General features: G+C 46.0%; 2 protein-coding genes across 2 annotated transcripts in view; both read left to right on the top strand.

Annotated features, from left to right (window-relative positions):
- LOC108799166 (ribonuclease inhibitor-like) overlaps positions 1-22,131 on the top strand; it is a 201,132-nt gene that overhangs the window by 126,701 nt on the left and 52,300 nt on the right. The gene's annotated exons all lie outside the window — the stretch shown is intronic.
- LOC108799167 (NACHT, LRR and PYD domains-containing protein 3-like) overlaps positions 13,874-22,131 on the top strand; it is a 23,519-nt gene continuing 15,261 nt past the window's right edge. Inside the window, exons 1-2 of the mRNA XM_018570983.1 lie at positions 13,874-13,899; positions 19,068-19,154. Coding sequence (XP_018426485.1) covers positions 13,893-13,899; positions 19,068-19,154 — 94 coding nt within the window. The 5' untranslated portion in view covers positions 13,874-13,892. The remainder of the gene's footprint in view (positions 13,900-19,067; positions 19,155-22,131) is intronic.

Raw genomic sequence — 22,131 nt, 5'->3', positions numbered from 1 at the left:
AAAAGCCCCGACCCCATAGTTCTCCTTTAACTTTATGGCAGAAATCTCACCATTTAATAGCATATGGGGAGTCACAGTTCTGATTTACAGAGGCATTGGGAGGTCTCTTGAACCCCTAACGCCCTCTCTGAGCTTCCACTGAACTAGATTGGGTACAGACTCCTCTCCATTCTCTAGATTGAATGGACATACTGGGTACACATGAGCCCAGTACACAGGTGACACTATTTGTAGCAAATAGAAGTCATCAGGCGGCTGTATCACTTCTATTATAGAACCCAAAGCTGGCTTTACATTATGTAAATTAACTGCAAATGTGTTTCCTTCCTGATACTGTCACACTGTTCTATTGATGGTGGCACCAGTAAAACGGTTAACAATTATCTAAAGCCAAAAATTTGATATACCATATCTTACCAGTCCTAAGATGTGGTGGTTGCATTTAATTTTCATTATGATGTCAGGGGGGTAAGGGTGAGCATTTTTCATGGTTTCTGATTGGTTATTTCCCTTTGGTAATGTGTATTTATTTATTTAACAATTAACTATTACACTTTGTCATGCCTGAGGAAGTGATTGGAAATCTTTCCAATGGGGGCATAGGCAAATGCAAAAAACATTTTAGTAAAGTGGGAAATGGATTAGAATTTTGGACAATTTTTTTATTATATTCTGTGTTCCACCACTTCAGGGCCATAGGACATGGACCACCCCCCAGCCACACCCCCTGCTGTGTTTTTCAGGTTCTCCCACTCCTCTTGCGATCCCTAGACCACAGAAGATACACTCAAGATGGGGAGCTGCAGCAGATCAGGGAACATTCATTCCCTGGTCTGTCTATGATCACTGAAGCACAGTGTTCTTAGCGTTTCCTGATTTAAAGCTGTGACAAGCCCTAATAAAAGTCTGCATGCCAATTTAAAATCATCTTACAATAATTAGTTAAACAAACATGTTTTTCATTTACTTACAAATAGAGTTTATCCACTTCCTGGTCCACTTCTGGCACAAATGATGTAATGTGCCAAAGTGTTGCATCCTGGGAAGGTTACATCAGCAGCAGAGCATTGCTGGGAAATCTCATCTGTAATCTCGCAAGATCTCAGGGAAAGGCATTTTCTTCCCCTATGATGATGTGTATAGGTCACATGTCCTAGTCACATGTGCCAGAGTTCCAGGAAGTAAATGGAGATCTAGTAACCTGCCCTTAGTTAAAATGGCCACCATGAGAAGACTGAGAAAGAAAAGAAAAAAGGTATGCAAAGAATACAAAGCCGGCAATTATTTAGAAGTATGTGTTTGTAGATCGTCATTACTGAACATTACTGAAGGTGTGTTTGTTAATTTAATGATATGGGTAAAGGTCCTCTATAAAAGACAATTTCAAACAGAACCTGGTCGGGATCTGCAATTGAGAGACAGTAGTGACAGACAGAATTCTGGCTGCATCAGAGAGGTTCAGGCAGCCAGTTGAGCTGGTCATATTTGGCCAGTTTGTTCACCTCCTCACCAAACTGAGAACAGGCTGGGTTCGGGTAAAACTCATGTCCACCACAAACCTGAAGCTCATTCATGAGGACCAGCCACTCAAAAGCATTGGAGTAACAGTGCAATTAGAAAATACAATGCATATCAAAAAGGTTAATATCCTTAAGAAAAATAGTTGATATGATCACAAAAGCATTTTAACTACAATGAATCAGTGTATACAACTAATTTCAACTTGTTTTTTCATTAGGTATAAATATCTGTATAGTACTTTTATCACTGAAATCAAATTATATGCATTTGTAGTAAATTTCCAAAGATCTATCCTCAGAACATAAAAGGTTAAACCTTTGCTTAGCATAAACAATACATTGTCATTTTCTGCTTTACCTTGAGTAATATTTCTATTACATTCTCAGAAATTCAGATGAAGCACAAACAACATCTGATGGAGAAGACTGAGACTATAGTGGAGCATAGACCCCCAGGAACTACCCTAGAAACACAAAGATTCCTCATCAATGAGCGTTATGTGGACCTGATTGTAGTCTCCTCTGATCAGTTCAGGCAATTTCCACAGAATGAGATAATACAGACCGGGGGGAAACATGAGAAATGCTTGAAGAAAGCACAATCTGGACTGGAACATATTTCCCCCAACAGGCTGTTCCGCTGGAGCCCCCAGTCACAATGTGTACCACATGCAGTAATGGTGAGCGGAGTGCCAGGAATAGGGAAGACCACACTGATACAGAAGTTTGTCTATGACTGGGTGACCGGAAAACACTACCAGAGATTTGCTTTTGTCTTCTCCTTCAGATTCCGGAAGCTTAATAAACTGAAAGAGGTCAGCTTGGAGGAGATGATTCTTCAACAATATCCGTATCTGACGAGTCATATTGGAGATATTTTACAACATCCAGAGAGACTTCTGTTTCTATTTGATGGCTTAGGTGAAAGTGTTCACCAAATGGATTTCAGATCATGTAAACTATCCAATCCAAAACAGAGAACACATGTTGGTGAGATTGTGGTCAGTTTGGTGAGGCAGAGTCTTCTTAAGGGTTGCTCTGTACTGATAACCAGCCGCCGAACCAGACTGGCCTCAGTTGATACTGGTGTCTTCCAGAGAATAGTGGACATCATGGGATTTCTCCATAGAGACAGACTGATCTTCTTTAAAAACTTCTTTGGAGATGAGGAATTGTCAGGAAAGGCTTTTCATTATGTGCAGGAGAATGACACGCTGTACACTTTCTGTTATATCCCATCATACTGCTGGATCATCTGTACAGTGTTATCAATGTGCTTCAGAGCCCAACCAACAATCACTGATCAGCTGATGACATCAATGCCCAAAACAGTGACGCAAATCTTTGTGACTTTTGTCTCAAACATTCTGACCAATCACAACCAGAATAAAGATGATGATCACCCTGCCCGGGAACTGCTGACATCTATGGGGCGGATGGCAGAACATGGAGTCATGAATCGCATGATTGTATTTGATAAACGTCATCTGGACTCATTCAGTGTGAGAAATAATACACATCTCTTTTCATGTTTCATGATGGAATCTGGTCAGCCTCCTGATGTGGATTACACCTTCTTACATCTCACTCTTCAGGAGTTTTTTGCTGCTTTAGTCCATTTCATGAACTATAATCCGGACAGATTACAGAAAACACTTGATGAAGCTGAATCTCACAATGACGGCCGTGCTGAAATATTTCTCCGTTTCCTCTGCGGCCTCTCAGACTCTTCTACTAGATCCATGTTAAAGTCTCAGGTGGGAGAATTGTCTACTCCGGCTGCCAGACATGTCATCACCTGGATCCAGGAGATGGGAAAAGAACAAGGAAACAAGAGAGATCTTCTTAATGTCTTCTACTATCTCCATGAGAGCAGGAATAAGGCTCTGGTGTCACAATGTGTTGGATCAAACAAAGTTGACTTTTCTGGTGTTGCACTCACCCATCTTGACTGCTCTGTCCTGTCTTTTATCCTTCAATCCTGCAGAGAGACTGAAGAAGTAGATCTACAATCATGTAATATCTCGAGTGAAGGATTGAGGAAACTTGTACCGGATCTTCACAACATCAAGAGATTGAGGTAAAGAATAACTATGAATAATCCAGAAAAATTAAATCAGACTCTATATATACACAGGTGCAGCTTTCAACCTTATGTTCACACCCTGCTTTGTTACTGAAGAATAATTTGTACCCGGACATTATTAAATGGTACTCCTGGGAGGCTGGAGTGGCGTTCTGCTTTTGGAGTCCACCAACCATCCCCAAAGACTTCCCTCTAATTGTGGCTAAGAATTTAAAGCTGTTGCTTCATCCAAATTTCATAAAAATGCATTGTAGATAATCAATAAGATACAATTATTGCTTATCTCCAGCCTTGCACAGTGTACGGACTCCTCTCCTGCACAGAAATAGCTTGCTCTGATTTTACTGCACGCTGTGAGACTCTCACAAGATTCATTGGAAACTGAAGCAAATCAGACTGACATCCACCCCTCAAGGTATTTTCATATTTGCATAACACCTGCATAGAGAAGCACAGAGACCCATTGATGACATAACTGGGCCTAAATTAATATTTGTTTGTCAAGTTAAAAACAAAACATTAGCATATAGATGAGGGAGGAAGATCTAGATAGTTTAAATTAGTATTGAAGGCGGAAGTGTGCTTTATGTAGTGCCTGGGTTTTTATTTTGATTTATGTATGTTTCTTGTTTGTATTTTAAGAACTTAAATAGCACTTTAGTGGTCACAGGTCCTCTTTAAGGAGACATTGGAGGTCTATTAGACTCCTTATGTCACCTTTGCACTACAATCTAGCTGAGCGGACACTGATTCACATGACAGCTCAGAAGTGGGAAGTGACAAAGTCATCATCACTTCTGTATTCCTTCTGGAGGGAGGAGATCAGCAAATGGAAGAAAAAAAAGTATCTAAACCACCCCCATGCCCAGCGTCTTAAAGGAGAACTATGAGGTGAGTGCTTTTCACTCACCTCATAGTTCTAGCTGACCTGTGACAATGAGACTGTCACAGGTCGGCTCAGTAGATCCGGAGGTGAGCGAACACATACCGGCGTTCGCTCACATCTCGATCCTGTCACGGCTCTCTGCCGTGACAGGGGAGGGGCTGGATTCCCCCCTCCGATCCGCCAGCGCTGACTGGCGGAAATGACGGGGGAGGGAGCGGGTACAGCTGGCTCTGCCTTTAGATAGGCAGAGCCAGCTGTCAGTCATGCAGCTGGGCGTTTCCCGGCACAATTGTCGGGATCCGCTTCAGCTGCGGCGTCTCAGTATACCGCGAGCAGTAGCTCGCGATATACTGTGGCGTCTCAGTATACCGCGAGCTGTAGCTCGCGGTATACTGAGCCTAGGGTGACGGGAGGACGCTAGTTTGTGTCCTCCCGTTACCCTAAGGAGAACTATGGGGGAAAGCCTTAACCCCATAGTTCTCCTTTAATGTCAGCTTGGAATTACTGTTGGCACTACAGCTGCTCCGATAACAGCTCATGAAATCAGCTGCTTTGACAAGTTTATGGGTTGTGGCAGTAGGACAGTAGCAAGTACCACTGCCATTATTTTGTCCATGGGGCCATACCAGCCCTCTACTAATATGTGCAGTGTACTGTGTCTGTGTTGCTTGACTACAACGTCAGTGGCAGGGTACACATGACCATGGACACGGTCCAGTAAGCATGGGCAGGGATGCTGTATATTTTTTGTACACTGTGTAATTCTGGCTGCAGGGAAGGATGCAGGCCCAACATATCTCAGACATTTACTGTTCTTAGGACCGTCTTGTCAAGATTTTTCTTTATTTGAAGATAAAACCCGTCTTATCTCTCCTCCCTAAATTGTGGCCTAACCAAACGGCTTACATGCTGCCCAGCTGCTCTAAAATGTTTTTTGCTTTTGCTGTTCTGTTTACGCTACACATTACCCTGTGACCTGCATAGCTCAACATGCAGCTGAACCCTCCTATTCTACAATAAGCCAGACTTGGTGAAATCTTGATGCTTTATAAACAAAACAAGGTGGGTGCAACTGGTAAAACAGAACATGAAAACATGCAATCAATTTGTAAAACAGATAAATAGAGTGACCAGTGATGCAGCCTTAGAGGGAGTGTGGACACTTTCCTCCAGACACATGCTTAGGAGGGTAGAGGTAGAGTCAGTCTCCACTCCCTGCAGGGATTCTTACCCCCCTTCTCCAATCGTCCAGCACTGACTGGAGGGACAGAAACGGGGAGAGGGTGGGCACAACTGGCTCTGGATCTAGAGAGACAGAGCCAGCTGTCATTCAGGCAGCAGTGTGGATCCCGACATTATTGTTGAAATCTTTCTCAGCTCCTGCTCTTGGCTTGTTCCTGACGACGCTGATCTCTGTGTTCCTGACCTGGCTCGGATGACTACCCACTCCGGCTCCTGACTCTGGCTTGTTGCGGTTTATGATTCTGCTTGCTCCTGTGGACACTGTTCTTAATAAATATTTTAACTAGCACCTTTCGCTTGTCTGGTTTTCATTGTGCTCTGACAGTAATACACCGACCCTCCGGTAGTTTTATGTATCCAAATGACATTTGTTTTCCAAAATCAACGTTAAATTTAATTGATTGATTAAAACAGATTAAAACAGTAGGACAGTAGGGATCCAATGTTACTTGCCACAATGCAAAAGCATCATCAATGAAACAACACCAGACACAAAGCAATACCTGTTGAATGCTTCAATGGAATACACAAATCTAGTTACAAATTAGTTTATGAATGCCGATGCGAATGATGGGATGACATTGGATTCCATGAGAACACCTCTGCTCTATACATTAAAAAAAAACTGAAAATAAAAATATTTATTAAACATGATTAGATAAAATGTTCTTCTGGTAACATTCTTCTCTTCTTCTACAGATTGTCTAATAATCATCTGACAGACATTTCCTGCCCTGACCTGGCATCTGTAATAAGAAATAACCAGACACTGAGGACACTGGACCTGTCTAAGAACAATCTGGAGGGTCCTCATTTCAGGGATGTGATGGAAGCTCTGACAACAAGCCGGATAGAGGAATTACTGTGAGTATAACAGGACTGACTGAGACAATAATATTCTGGAACAGTTTAATTTTCCGATCTTAAGGGCCCGTTTCTGGCCGGAACGCACTGAATCGCATTGCGGTCGGCTCACTTTCTTTTGGGGCAGGAGGGGGTGTGGTGGTCAGTGGTATTCTCTGCTCATCCTGTGTATGGAGATATCATTGTCTCTACACATGGATGACAATATTGGGGTGTCTACTCCATTATAACATGTTACTTATAATATTCTATTTCCTGGAGTTTTATAAAGTGATGGAACATAAATGATTCCAATAAAGAGAAATGAGTTTCATTCATGTAGAGAATAGTTACATTCATTCCTGGGACTGAGGACACTGGACCTGTCTGAGAACAATCTGGAGGGTCCTCATTTCAGGGATGTGATGGAAGCTCTGACAACAAGCCGGAAAGAGGAATTACAGTGAGTATAACAGCACTGACTGTCCTACCTAAAAAGGTGACAGGTTGGTATAATATACATCCTGAAAGATGCTGGTAAATAGTGTGAGAGTGATCTGTTGAGATCTGATGTCCCTTTATACCCTCTATTCTAGGATCAGACATTCCATTGTGTCAGAGGAAGTAAAAAAAGAACTTAAAAAGCTGGAAGAGCTCCGGCCAGGACTGAAGGTCCTATGGTGACCCCAAAAGAAGAGGCTCTACTAAAGCTGTGAATGGAGCCAAGGAATTTCTTTGGATGATAAAGAGAATGAGATTTAGAAATGAGAAACCCGCCTCAAGAAAAGAAAGATTCCTCATAGATGAACTAATACACCCAGGAGAGGACGGGGAGGATTTTATTTAAAGAAAAATGGAGGATGCCATTACGAACTATTTTACTTCTGAAATTGCTAGTTGCCTGGCAGTAGTTTTTTTTTTATGTCGGACTTCAACACATCCTGAGATGCTGACCTGGAACAAGTATGCAGCGACTATAGTCAGACTGAGCTCTTGATCTGCATGCTTGGTCCAGGTCAGTATTGGATCAACACGACAGCATGGGAACTAGAATCTTCAGGAGTTAAAGACATTCCAGTCAGCCATGAACATTTCCCATGAGCTGATGGAGGGGACACAGCCAGCCTGCTGATTGGTTCTTATTTCACCTCGAAGTTCATCCTTCACAGCTGACTGCCCCCCAAACCAAATCCCTGTGTCTACTTTAATTCATATTCTCTAAATGGAGCTGAGCCTTATCCAATGATCGTACAGGCCGAGTATGCATGAAGAGACTGCATGACCGAGTATGCATGAAGAGACTGCATGACCGAGTATGCATGAAGAGACTGCATGACCGAGTATGCATGAAGAGACTGCATGACCGAGTATGTATGAGGAGACTGCATGACCGAGTATGCATGACGAGACTGCATGACCGAGTAAGCGTGAAGAGACTGCATGACCGAGCATGCGTGAAGAGACTGCATGACCGAGTATGCATGCAGAGACTGCATGACCGAGCATGCGTGAAGAGACTGCATGACCGAGCATGCGTGAAGAGACTGCATGACCGAGCATGCGTGAAGAGACTGCATGACCGAGCATGCGTGAAGAGACTGCATGACCGAGCATGCGTGCAGAGACTGCACAGAGGAGGAAGCTCTATAATAAATACAATGTACAGCTTTTAGGATCTCACTACCATGCAGTGTCATTGTTAGTTCCAGGCACCTGTCCTAGGGAGCTCCCCCACTGTCTGCCATAGCCTGCCTCACCACTAATACTGCAGCAGTAAGGGGCGGTGTGTTACCTCCCATGAGGAGCAGGCCCATTCTTTCATGTACTTATTTTCATGAGGGGGCGTGGCCTCTGCTGATACCACACCCCTTCACTGAGAGAGGATAAGAGGAGCACTCCAAAATGACAACGTTTGGTTTTCTCTATTCTTTTTTTGGAGGCCAATCCTATTCTTATTTTGTATATTCTGCATATTAAGGGGTCTATTTATAAACAATCCATCCTGAGAATATCTGTGAACGTGCATTCTGTGCAAATAATGGCAAAAACAAAACATTGTTACTTCATCTTTTGAGGTTGAACGTATTGTGATGTAATGCCTCATTATGACCACTAGATGGAGTTGAGGAGCACAGTGGTACCTCGGTTCACCAACGCTTCTGTTCGCGAACAATTTGGTTCACGAACAGGAAGTTCGGCAAAATTTTGCTACCGTTCGCGAACTCTGCATCGGGTGACGAGCACAACCGCAGCCATCTTCCCTGCTCTGACACATGGCCGTGGCTTCCTCTAGTTGAGATCGTGGTCTGATAACAGTTTGATTCGCTTCGCGACCAGAATCGTGGAACGAATTAAGTTTGTGAACCGAGATACCACTGTACTTATTCCCTCTGCTCTTAACCCCTTCATGACTGACGACATACAGTGTATGTCGCTGTCATTGGGGCTGTTTTCCCGGGTTCCATTGCCCCTCCTACGGGCCCGGGACCGGCTTCTCTGGTGTCGGCGGGGAGCTGGGGAGGAGATGGACGAACCTCTGTTCGTCGATCCCCTCCCCGTTCTATGGGACCGGGAGCGATGCAGATTGCGTCACTTCCGGTTCCCATACACCACCATCTGCTATCACATGGGGGGCTTGTAACCGTTCTATGGGACCGGGAGCGATGCAGATTGCGTCACTTCCGGTTCCCATACACCACCATCTGCTATCACATGGGGGGCTTGTAAGCAATTAAAGTAAAAAAAAAAAAAACGTTTTTAAAATTAAATAAATCTAAAAATAATTTAAAATATTTTTTTAAGCCCCCTGCAAGCATGCGCGTCGCCACGTAAACACGTGTCGGTTGCGTCTACGTATGAAAACGACGAACGCGCTACACATGTTAGGTATCGCCGCGCACGCCTGAGTGAGAGCAATAATTCTAGGGCCAGTATTTACACGCATCTCTAAATTGATGACCTATGGGGGGCTTTTAAAGCGTCGTCTATGGACTTTTTTAAGGTACTGAATGATGTCACAGTTTCACAGACGCACACAATTTTTTAACCTGGGCATGTTGGGTATCTATTTACTCGTTGTAACCTCATCTTTTATATTTTATTTTAAAAATGGGTATTTTATTTTATTTTGGGGCATTTAAGTAAATTTTTCATTAAATTTGGGGGTTTGATAAGGAGTTGCGCTAATATCATGCAACATAAAAATTTGCACCTGCCACCATTCTATAGGGTCTCGGCTTTCAGAAAATATATCATGTTTGGGGGGTTTTAAGTAATTTTCAGGCATAAAATGTGGAATATAAAATGGGTGCAAAAAAAGGCCTCAATCATGAAGGGGTTAAACTAATTTTGTGGCCCATGATGCCGTATCACACCGCAATACATCCAACCTAAAAAAAATTTAAGAACGTATGTTCATTCACACAGAACGTCTATATTCACTGCCAATTGTTTATAAATAGATCCTTAAAGGTTAATACATATACAACTATATTATTGTTGTTATTATTATAATTATTGTTATTTATTATTATTATTACTTGTGTGTAAAATTATTAATCCACAATACAAAATGTCCGGCACTAGCTCTGCACTTTTTTGGCCTTACACCCGAGGTGGTGGAGTGTGTGTAATCCGAGATCCTGCTATTCTATGTTCACAGCTGGACAGTAATCCCCCTACAGAGGACCTTGGAGCACCAGACTCACATTCACCACTTGCTGGTCGGATGGGGTGAATGTGAAATATGTAAATGTAATATTCTCCCGAATCCAAAAATAATTCATTTTTCAAATATTTAATCAATTCTGCCTGAACCCAACCCCATGGTGCCGGTCCTTTATGTGGCCTGTGGGGACGGAGGGGCTCCTGATTAGAAATAGGGAGTGTAAATCCCCCTGAGGAGGGGATTTGGGTTGAAGCATTTCTTCTCGTGACCCAGAGGAAGGTACGGGGGAAGGAAGGCTGAGAGGACAAGCGTGGTGAAGGGATCAGGAAAGGCAGAGGTTGATGATGTCCGATCACTACACTACACAAGAGGAAATATTCTGCTCACAGTCATCCAGTGTCATTGTGCCGTCAGGGGACATTGTGCCGTCAGGTGACATTGTGCGGGCAGGCGACATTGCGTGGTCAGGTGACATTATGTTATCAGGTAACATTTTGCGGTCAGGTAACATTATGTGGTCAGGGGACATTGTGCGGTCAGGGGACATTGTGCGGTCAGGGGACATTGTGCGGTCAGGGGACATTATGTGGTATGGGGACATTGTGTGGTCAGGGGACATTGTGCGGTCAGGTAACATTATGTTATCAGGTAACATTGTGTGGTCAGGTAACATTCGTATGATAACTCTGGAAGCTCATTGGTAGAAATGTACCTTTTCAGTCAGAGTTCTCATAATGGATTCCTCCTCAGCGAGTCTTTTCTTCTATCAGTGTCCCCCGTGCTGTGTGGCTCCTCCACCCTGAACAATAAATCAGTTCCTCTCTGCAGTTTGCTCCGTGTTATGTGACAAGTCTCTTCAGATTTGTAATACACACAGAGATCTCAAAGAGAACTTCAAATCCCCACAGCAGCCATTTTCCTCCCCTCAGCCTGTGAGGAACAGAGAGAGAACATTTCTGTACAGAGCAGGTCTGCCTGAGAGACAGATGGGAGCTGTGATGTGATGAGTGACAGGACTGCTCAGCCAATCACAGGAGAGAATCTGAGAGCAGGGAAGAACTAAGGTGATAAGTGACAGGACTGCTCAGCCAATCACAGATGATGAGCTGAAAGGAGGGAAAACCTGAGGTGATGGCTGTGAGATGAGTGACAGGACTGCTCAGCCAAACACAGGAGAGGATCTGAGAGCAGGGAAGAACTAAGGTGATAAGTGGCAGGACTGCTCAGCCAATCACAGGAGAGGAGCTGAGAGGAGGGAAATCCTGAGGTGATAGCTGTGAGATAAGTGACAGGACTGCTCAGCCAATTACAGGAGAGAAGCTGGGAGGCGGGAAAACCTAAAGTGATAGCTGTGAGATGAGTGACAGGACTGCTCATCCAATCACAGGAGAGGAGCTGGGAGGCGGGAAAACCTGAGGTGATAGCTATGAGATAAGTGACAGGACTGCTTAGTCAATCACAGGAGAGGAGCTCATAAGAGGTAAAACCTGAGGTGGTAGCTGTGAGATGAGTGACAGGCCTGCTCAGCCAATCACAGAAGAGGAGCTGAGGAAGAGGGAAAACCTGAGGCGATTACTGTGAGATGAGTGACAGGCCTGCTCAGCCAATCACAGGCGAGGAGTTGGGAGGCGGGAAAACCTGAGGTGATAGCTATGAGATAAGTGACAGGACTGCATACTAGTCAATCACGGGAGAGGAGCTCAAAGGAGGGAAAACCTGAGGTGATAGCTGTGAGATGAGTGACAGGCCTGCTCAGCCAATCACAGGCGAGGAGCTTGGAGGCGGGAAAACCTGAGGTAATGACTCACTATGAATGCACTAACCACCATAACCATCTGATATTTATATCAGTTCTGTGCGAATAAGGCACAATTTAATGTTGTCTTGTGCAGAACTAATGTAATAGTCTGAAAGTCCAGCATTATGGCCATTAAATGGAGCCGAGGAGCGCAAGAAACAAATATTATTTCCTATCCTCCTCAGCTCCATCTAGTGGCCATAATGTAGTATTCTTCTGATTATTCTTTTGACCTGGCAAGACAATATGCAAAGAACTTCTGCCTTTTTCCCCATTTACACAGAACAAACGTACATACTGAAAATAGTAAAACTTTACCCAGTACCCTGATATCCAAATGGGAATTTCTACCAACCATATTGAGGACAAAAAAATTATTGAAAGGGAACTCCTTGAGAAAGGATTTCCTCAAAAGAGGAGATGGAAAGATTGTATATTCAGAGATGGTCTTCTGCATTCCTTGGTTGTAATGTGTGGTAATTTGAGTTACTGTAAAGACTCACCACGTAGGGAAGCCGTCCCTATGCTCCTCATCACTAGGTGACGAGAAAGCATGGAGCTGGTTTTCTGGCACATCAGGAAACCTGGCGCTGTGTCTGGTTTCCTGATTGGCCATAAAGCCGGCTCCATGCTCCCTGGTCACGACGTGACCAGGGAGCATGAAGCTGGCTTCCCAGCCAATCAGAAAGTCGGGTGCTGCGTCATTACACAGCACCCAGTCCGTGTACCCATCGCACTCAGTGCCGCTGGTCCAAAAATGGAAGGTGCGTGCAGCAGGTGTCAGCGGGTGGCTTCCGACAAAATATAAGTAAAGGATGGGCACCGGCACTCCAAAGCAAGTTCAGTACGTGTTTATTAACGTACTAGTTGCAAGTAGAACACTCTAAACAACGTTTCGGGGTATCACAGGATCCCCTTCACCAGGCAAACACAGCACCCAGCTTCCTGATTGGCCAGCTTCCCGACCAACCAGGCAGCCAGTCATTACACGCTGCCTGGCTTCCTGATTGGCCGGGAAGCCGGCTCTATGCTCCCTCATCACAAGTGATGAGGGAGCATGGAGCCAGCTTCCCAGAGCCAATCAGGAAGCCGGGCAGCATGTAATGACTCGCTGCCTGGCTTCCGGATAGCAGAAGCTCAAGTATCGGGCTAGGTATCGGAGCATTTAGGCGAGTACGAGTACTCGCCCAAATACTCAGCATCGACACGGATACTGATAATAGTATCGGTGCATCCCTAATATATAACATCACGCAAGGTAGAAAGTCCATCATGAGGCATTGTGAGGGACATCATGGGACATTGTGGGGGACATCATGGGACATTGGTGGACTTCATGGGTAGGGTTGCCACCTGGTTTTGAATGCTGTGTCTGGGTTTCATGGCAGCTGAAACCCGGACATAAGATGTCAAGCAGACAGGGGCAACCAAAATTAAGATAGGGGCTACTGGCCCCCCACTGAAAATAGTCTCGACTGTGATATTTACATATGAATGGGTGGCGCTATCTACATATGAATAAGCCACGACCTCCAAAAATTTCCATACGTCGCTAGAGTGTTCGGGTTTAGATGGTAGAAAAGGTGGCAACTCTATTCATGGGCCCCTGGGATTTAGCCATGTCAGAACAACCCTACAGGATCTGGAATGGTTGGAGATGGTATAAAGGTACAGAGCAATGAGGACAGTCATAATAACAGGAAGTCCTACTGAGTAGATCCACAATGAAGAGCAATGAAATGCATGATGTTGAAAGTGAAAGTGGATACATTGCAGTCTCATTCCTATCCCTTAGCCTCGCCTACAAATTCATCCAGAGCTGCCTCAATGTCTCCGCACACCAGTGTGACATGAAAGGTAAGTCTAAATATCACCCCATATAAAAGGCATAATACTACACCAGGGTGGACGGGTCATCCATCGATCTGTGTGTTATAGGCTCCTGTAATCACTCTCTGCACATTTGGGATCCAGCACTGCTGAACTGAGATCAGAGGTTATACTTGTATACAGCGGTGTTCCAGTACTCGGTAGTCTTCCGCCTCTCCTCGGAGTGGTAATGTGACATTTTATGCTGCAGTCTATGTACATGAATGCACACATCGGGGATCCGGACATAAGGAAAAAGGATGATCCTTCTTAGACTTGCTTAAAGTGTCATTCCACCCAAAAATGACGCAGTCTTAGGTGGAGTCCAATGTTGGGGTTATCTTTTATATGTCAGAGTTCACCATTGATGTTATTAGCTTGCACTTATTTTTAGCATCAACATGATTTATTATGCTGATTACACCCTGAATGTACTAGTATACACCATACCAGCCACCCCGTACTATATAAAAATATGTGTGAGGTCTGATTACAGCAGCGGGGGCCATCATGGGAAATGTGACTGGTTCTGGCTAATATTTGTTTAGGAATTATAACAAAACGCTGATCTAAGGAGGAGAACTTTTCTCTGATTGCACACAGTCTCAGTTCCTACCTGGCTCCCTTTAAGCTCTCATACACACGGCACATACACAGTCATGGCCAAAAGTAGTGTCGTGTCCCCCTCCCCCCCTGCATTTCTGTCAGATAATTCACCACTTCTCGCAGAAAATTGTTGCAATGACAAATGTTTTGGCATTCTCATGTGTATTTCTTTTGTTTGTATTGGTGACCCAAAATGAACAGCTTTTTGATGAAACAAAATGACAGCTTTTTGGTAAAGTCCGTCACTCTGCTGTTTTCAGAAAAAGAAATGAGGCCTTTAAAGAAAAAAACCCAGTCCCTACAGTAACACATGGTGTGGGGGGGTCACTGATGTTTTGGGGTTGCTTTGCTGCTTCAGGCGCTGGAGGTCTTGAGTGTGTGCATGGCATTATGAAATCTGAAGACTACCAAAGAATTCCGGGGTGCAATGTAGGGCCCAGTGTCAGAAAGTTGGGTCTCCGTCAGAGGTCACGGGTCTTACAGCGGAATTCAATGACCCAACGCACAAGTCACAAAGCACCCAGAAATGGTTTTAGACAAAGCAATGGAGAGTACTGGACAGGCCAGCAATGAGTCCGGATCTGAATCCCATAGAGCTCCTGTGGAGGGAAAAGGAACCCTTCCAATCTGAGAGACCTGGAGCAGATGGGAAAAGAAGAGTGCTCCAAAATTCCTGTACAGAGGTGTAAGAAACTAATTGATGGTTACAGGAAGCCGTTGATTTCAGGTATTTTTTCCACATCACCGAGATCACTTGTACAAAACAAGCGGCGGGTTCCCCGCTGTACATTTAGGTCTGCTTGCCCAAAGCCGGGCTAAATGTAGAAAACAACTAGCTGCCCGACGCCCGGAACTGCGTGTCCCGTGCGTCGGGAGATAGGAATTCCAAACCCCTGCTGCCCCTCTACTCCCTGCTGCCCCAAGGTCGGGCCTCGGTTGACCTTGGGGTAAATCCGGCCCTGGTCACATGACCGACCTCTCCTCCTCTTTCTTTTTTTTCCACCTCTCAATAAATTTGTTATTGCGCTTTGCCAGCTTCTTACTCCCAAAGCCAATGGAGCGCAATGCACACTTGTAAGGTACATAATTGTGCTTTATAAATAAGTAGCACCGTTTCGTTAGGTCAGAGCGGAGAGGCAGCTCCCTCCCGCCCCCCTGCCAGACACGCCCGCACGCCCGCCCACCTGTTTGTGGCTCCCTGGACGGCACAGCTGCAGTCAGGTAAGACATCCCCCGAAAATAAGACCTAGTGTCTTTTTTCGTGAAAAAATAAAAATAAGACACTGTCTTATTTTCGGGGAAACCCGGTATGGCCATGTTACAGCCACACTGCTGTTTTTAAATGGATCCTCATGAGGGTATTTTCTTCTCACTTTGCGTATATTTCCATTTTCTTTCTTCTGTATCTCTGGAGGCAGAAAGTGAGGGGCGATTTCCACAAAAGAGACGTCAATAAAAACATTGAACCGGGAAGGATAGAAAGAGCACCACTCCTTAAGGAAGTTCACAAGATCCTTGCTAGGAATGTGTTCCTTTGGACCCTTTTTAAAGGAGCGGCATGTTCACCAGCCTTGTGTCATTGGCTGTCCATGACACATCAAAGTCATTTCTCTGTCTGAAAGCAAACACCCAGGTAGCGCGAGGTGAACTTCCGTCTGATACCAAAGTCTATCGCCTTTATCTATGTGTCAGCAATTAAGGAGATTTAACACTTTCCCACACTGCTAAGAAGTAATATAAAGTTTTAGTAGGTGTTTCAGGACCGTTTTTGGCCACAGTTTTAAGGAGTAATCATACATAGAGCAACGTGTACAACCTTAGAAATATTTACTACAGCGAGCGAGTTAGGTCTGTAACGGGTTCCCAAATGGTACCCATTTTGTTGGAGTCCATTGTAGCTCCATATCAGTCACCTAGCCGCAATTCTCAAATAGTCTTATATTGTTTAGGATTCTTTTTATGTTCTATGTAATATATACCAGAGCAGCATTTTTTCAATCACAAGTATGCAAAGTAGGGATGCACCGATACTAGTATCGGTGCCGAGTATTTGGGTGAGTACTCGCCCAAATGCACCTATGCCTAGCCCGATACTTCCAGTATCGGGAAGCCGGACAGCGAGTCACTACATGCTGCCAGCTCCATGCTCCCTCGTCACTTGACACATCAGCGTGGTTTTTGGCATTTTTAATTGCGTTTCAATCAAAAACGCTGAAACGCAATAAAAAACTCCCAAAACCTCCCTTTTGAAATCAGCTCGGAAACCGCGCTCATCCGCAGCCGTCCTGGTGTAAATGGGCTCTTAGGAGTGTCCCTCTTGCATTCGTCAAGATTTTGGGATATATACAACCAGGCCCGGATTCCCCACAAGACCACCGAGGCCAGGCCTCGGGGCGCAGAGGGGCGGCAGCGGTATGGAATCCCCCGACGCCCGGAACATACAGTTCCGGGCGTCGGGTGGTAAGTTGCCTTCTACATTTAGTCCTGCTTTGAGAAGGCAGGACTAAATGTAGTGTGGGGAAGCCGCTTGTTCGTTTACAGGTGATCGCGGCGATGACGCCACGTGTAAAATGTGTGCAGGCTGTCCGATCTCCACTCCCCCGCACCTACCTCTCTCCTCTGGTTCCGTTCTCACCACGGCCGCCGAATCTCTCCTCACTGGCCTCCGATGCAGGGAGCAGAGCGGCAGGGTTAAAACTAACCCTGCCGCTCTGTGTACACGGTGAGAGGGGAGAGCAGTGCTCTTCCCCTTCTCGGCTGTCACAGGAGTTCCAGCACAGTGCTGTGCTGGATTGGCGGGGAGGGGGGTGCATTGCGGAACCTGGACTTGGGGCGGCAGGGAGAGTAAATCCGGCCCTGTATACAACTGCAGTCACTGTTCAACCAAAAATTCAACAACAGCTATGTCCTCTCCGGTATCTGACATTAACACACATAGGTTTCTCCCATGATCCAAGTTCTTCTGAGGGGGTGGATATGACGAAACTAGGGATGCACCGATACCACTTTTTTAAGACCGAGTACGAGTACCGATACTTTTGATCAAGTACTCGCAGATACCAATTACCGATACTTTTTCTTAAAGGGACAGGTCACATTTTTTCTAAAGCAATACAAACTAATGCTTTAAGGTCACTTTCTTAATATTATGAATCATGAGATGACGAGGGAGCATGACACCGGCTTCCCGGCCAATCAGAATGCTGGGCGCTGCGTCAATACACGGCGCCCGGCTTCCGGATTTGCTAGCTTCCTGACCAATCGGGAAGCCAGGCAGCGCGTCATTGCATGCTACCCGGCTTCCTGATTGGCCGGGAAGTCGGGTCCATGCTCTCTCATCACAAGTGACGAGAGAGCATAGAGCCGTTTCCTGGCCAATCAGGAAACCGGGCAGCGTGTAATGATGCGCTGCCCGGCTTCCTGATACAGGAAGTACTCGTTCTAGGTATCGGAGCATTTGGGCGAGTACGAGTACTCACCCAAATACTCGGTATCGGCACCGATACTGATACTAGTATCGGTGCATCCCTAGACGAAACCCAAGTTGGGATTCTATCTGTGATGCTGAATTCTGTAAACCTGATGTGAGTATAATAACACATTTTGAACTTCACTCCCGGATCTTTTTCATGTATTTATAATGTTTCTGTACTGAGAACTCAGAGCAGGCACCATTGGAGGAACCTGAATGTTGTGTTGACCGTAGGTCTAGGTCCATGAGGATGATGAGTTTCACTAAGCCAGTGGTTCCCAACCTTGCTAGGGCCGGGACCCCTTGGTAACATTTGCCAAGTTGTGGTGACCCCCCAACCGTAAAATTTAGGGATGAACCAATACTAGTATCTGTGTGGGCTCTCGGGAGGCTATGCGGGCTCTCAGATGGCTAGTGGGACTCTCTGTTGGCGTCCAGTGCGGGCTCTGTGGTGCCCAGTGTGGGCTCTGTGGTGATCAAGCACTCACCGCCCCTCACTCCTGCCTGGTCCCCTCTCTCTGATCCTCTCTGGCCACTGCTGCTGCAACACATCTAGGAGAACTGACACTGCTGCGCTAGGAGGAGGCTGAGCAGCACAAGGTATGTGGGGACCCCCCTCGATTGTGGGTTGCGACCCGCTTCTGGGTTGCGACCCACAGGTTGAGAACCACTGCACTAAGCCTTACCCACAAGTGTTATACATATAAGGTTAGTTATAGGGGTGGTAGGAAGTGGTTGAGAGTCCATGACCAGACCCATGTTTAAAACAGACTATAAATCTATGGGCACTGTGTATAATATTTGGCTCAATACCTTTGTCTTAAAATCCTACAAAAAATAATGTCCATTAAGAAGTATATTTCAGTCCCGCAGCTCACAATGAGAAAAAAGAAATCAGTATCACAGTGTCCATGAGCTTGCTGTGCTCACCACACCCTACAACCACCAAAGATCATTGAACCTCATTGTCCCTCTCTTGGTAGCTGGTTCAGCCATTGATAAACAATGACGTGCCGAGAAATAAAGGTCGCTCATGTAGACTAATAAGTCCTAATAACAATGGTGTCTTTGTGTCTAGGTGTGCAGAGAGATGGCTGGATTTCTGCTCTAGAAGAACTCACAGGGAACACAAGGATGAGGAGATCAGGAGGAGTCATCAGTTCTGGTAAAACAATTGCTATTTGTCTTTCTGTTTTCATTACATTCCTTATTTTGTACCCAGTGTGTGTTGTATACCCAGAGTATGCTTCTCTATGCAATGCAGGCAGATCATGGCTGGTGGGAGGGGCCGCCAGGGTGCTGTACATAGCTGGTGGGAGGGGCCAGCAGGGTGCTGTACAAAGCTTCCTGAAAACATCACAGCACCCTGCCTAAGTACTTTTCTCAAGAACCCTCAGCCCTGATGCAAGCCGTGGGCCGGTTTCTGGGAGGAGTTATGCAAATATCAAAATGCCTTGATGGGTGGATGTTAGTCTGGAGGAGTGGGAGCTCCTAGGCAGAGGCGTCCCGAGGCAGGGTGACACCCGGTCCCGGTGCGGGAACCGGGTGACACCCCCACAGTGACGTAATCGCGTATGCGAATGATGATGTCACGCCCTGTACCGCTGTTACTTACCGGCGGCCATCTTGGTGATTGGCGCCGGCAGAGAGAGGAGGGGACATTCACCCAGGGGGATAAGGTATGCCGCTAGGTCCCCTCCTCTCTCTCGAGCAACTGTTGGGCTCTCGGTTCATGACCGAGTGCCCGACTTTTCAAAGGGGGCAGGGGCGTAGATAAGTGGGGGGATAGGGGGGTTCAAACCCCCCCCAGAGTGTCCAGTCACAACCTACCTGAGACACCACACAGCCCAGCTGAGACTTCGCACAGCCCACCTAAAACTTTGCACAGCCCACCAGAGACCCCACCAGGCCACTTGAGACTTCGCACAGCCCAGCTAAAACTTCGCACAGCCCACATGAGACCCCACCAGGCCACTTGAGACTCCGCACAGCCCACATTAAAGTTCGCACAGCCCGCATTAAAGTTCGCACAGCCCAGCAGAGATGCCACCACAGACTCCACACAGCCCACCTGAGACTCCGCACAGCCCACCTAAAACTTTGCACAGCCCACCAGAGACCCCACCAAAAAAAAAGTAATTTTTTTAAGATCCACCCAGTCTCCCTACCTTATCAGAACTGGAGTGGATCCTCAGCCTGGGATCCAGTGTGGGCTGCTGTGCTGTGACTGAGCTCCATCCATATGTGCATTGCTTGCACAGCTCCCTCACACACCCTGTAGAGGTGTTGGGAACCAGAATGTTACATCACACCGGGCCAGCCACCTCTACAGGACATGAGAGGGAGCTGTAAGCAATGCACGTATGGATGGAGCTCCCTCGCAGCCATTGTCCTATCACATCCCACCTCAAGCTGACACTCGACTCTGGGAGGCATATTTTGAATGGCTGCTCGGCGCAAGAACTGACAGTGCTGTGCTAGGGGAAGGCTGAGGAGCCTCTCACCTAGAAAAGTGGAAGGCACACGGGGACCCACTGGCCAATAGTCACAGGCAAATAGTCCCACCGCACTCTTGACCGAGAAGCCCCATATAATGTGTGTGTGGGGGGGTGCTGAAGTGGCCACGGATGTCGCTTTTTTTTCAAACCTTGGTGTGTCTGCTAGATAAAGTCTTATAATTTGAGGAAGCTGAACCCCCCCCAGGGAAAAAAATTATCTACGGCCCTGAAAAGGGGTGACACCAAAATGATTGTCAGTCATTTTGGTGCCACCCCCCTCCAATGGTGTCATCCAGGTGCTGGCTGCACCCCCCACACCCCCCTTGTGACGCCACTGCTCCTAGGTCAGCTGTATTTGCATGCAGACCACTCTAGATAACACCCACATGTGACGCTGAGTTTCCATCGATGATCAAAAGAACTGAAATCCAATGACTTCAACTCTAATCCAACTGGGCAAGACTGAAGGGAAGGCCGGAGTTCGGCTTTAAAGCCCAACTGAAGGTTCCTTGAAGACATTTCTAATGACTCCGGGGTGAATGAAGCAAATTAGGAACCCCCCAGTGCTAGCTCTCACGTTCCACTAAAATCCCAGTACACTGCCGGCAAAAAGCGGTACAGCTAGTTTTCACACGATCAGGTGTCCCCATTGGAAGATTACCCCTAACCTCTTGTTCTGGTGACAACTCTAAAATTTGGGTTTTCCTATCGCTTTTTGTCTTGGTGAGTGTAAATCTTCCCAATGGTGACATGGACAGCAATATCTCCAAAATACGCTCCTTCCTCACCAATGAAACCGCAAGATTACTCATTCTATCAGGTTTCCCCATTGGAAGATTCGCCCTAACCTCTTGTTCTGGTGACAACTCTAAAATTTGGGTTTTCCTATCGCTTTTTGTCTTGGTGAGTGTAAATCTTCCCAATGGTGACATGGACAGCAATATCTCCAAAATACGCTCCTTCCTCACCAATGAAACCGCAAGATTACTCATTCACTCTCTTGTTATATCTTGTCTTGACTATTGCAACTCCCTCCTCATTGGCGGACCTCTACACAGGCTCCTCCCCCCTTCAGTCTATCATGAATGCAGCTGCTAGACCTATTCACCTAACAAACCGCTCAGTGTTTTCTGCTTTCCAGCTCCCTCGTCAACTCCTCCCATGCTCCCCTCCAGGACTTCACTAGAGTCTCTCCCATCCTCTGGAACTCTCTACCCCAACCTGTCCATCTGCCTCCCACTCTGCCTTCAGGCGTTCCCTTAAGACTCATCTCTTCAGGGAAGCCTATCCCACCTCAACCTGACCACTTAACTATCACTTTCTCAAACAATTCATCCCCACACAGCCCCCTCCTCATGCATCACTGGCCCCTCCCTTTTAGATTGTAAGCCCTCAGGGGCAGGGCCCTCCTTACTATCTTGTCTTGATTTGTATGGTGATTGTAATGTCTTCCTTATATTGTAAAGCGCTGCGCAAACTGTTGGCGCTATATAAATCCTGTATAATAATAATATAAGCCTGACGAGGTTCTAACCTCTCACCACCCCGTCCCAATAAAAAAAAACATACACTTTAAAGCTGAAGTTCATTTTTTGTGGGGAGGGGAATAGCACCAAACTCCATAGATATGAGTAAAGGGGTGTA

Source organism: Nanorana parkeri, unplaced genomic scaffold, assembly GCF_000935625.1.
Source record: "Nanorana parkeri isolate BGI_ZX_2015 unplaced genomic scaffold, ASM93562v1 scaffold1647, whole genome shotgun sequence".
NCBI classification, from domain to species: domain Eukaryota; kingdom Metazoa; phylum Chordata; class Amphibia; order Anura; family Dicroglossidae; genus Nanorana; species Nanorana parkeri.
This window is presented reverse-complemented; position numbering and strand designations above follow the sequence as displayed.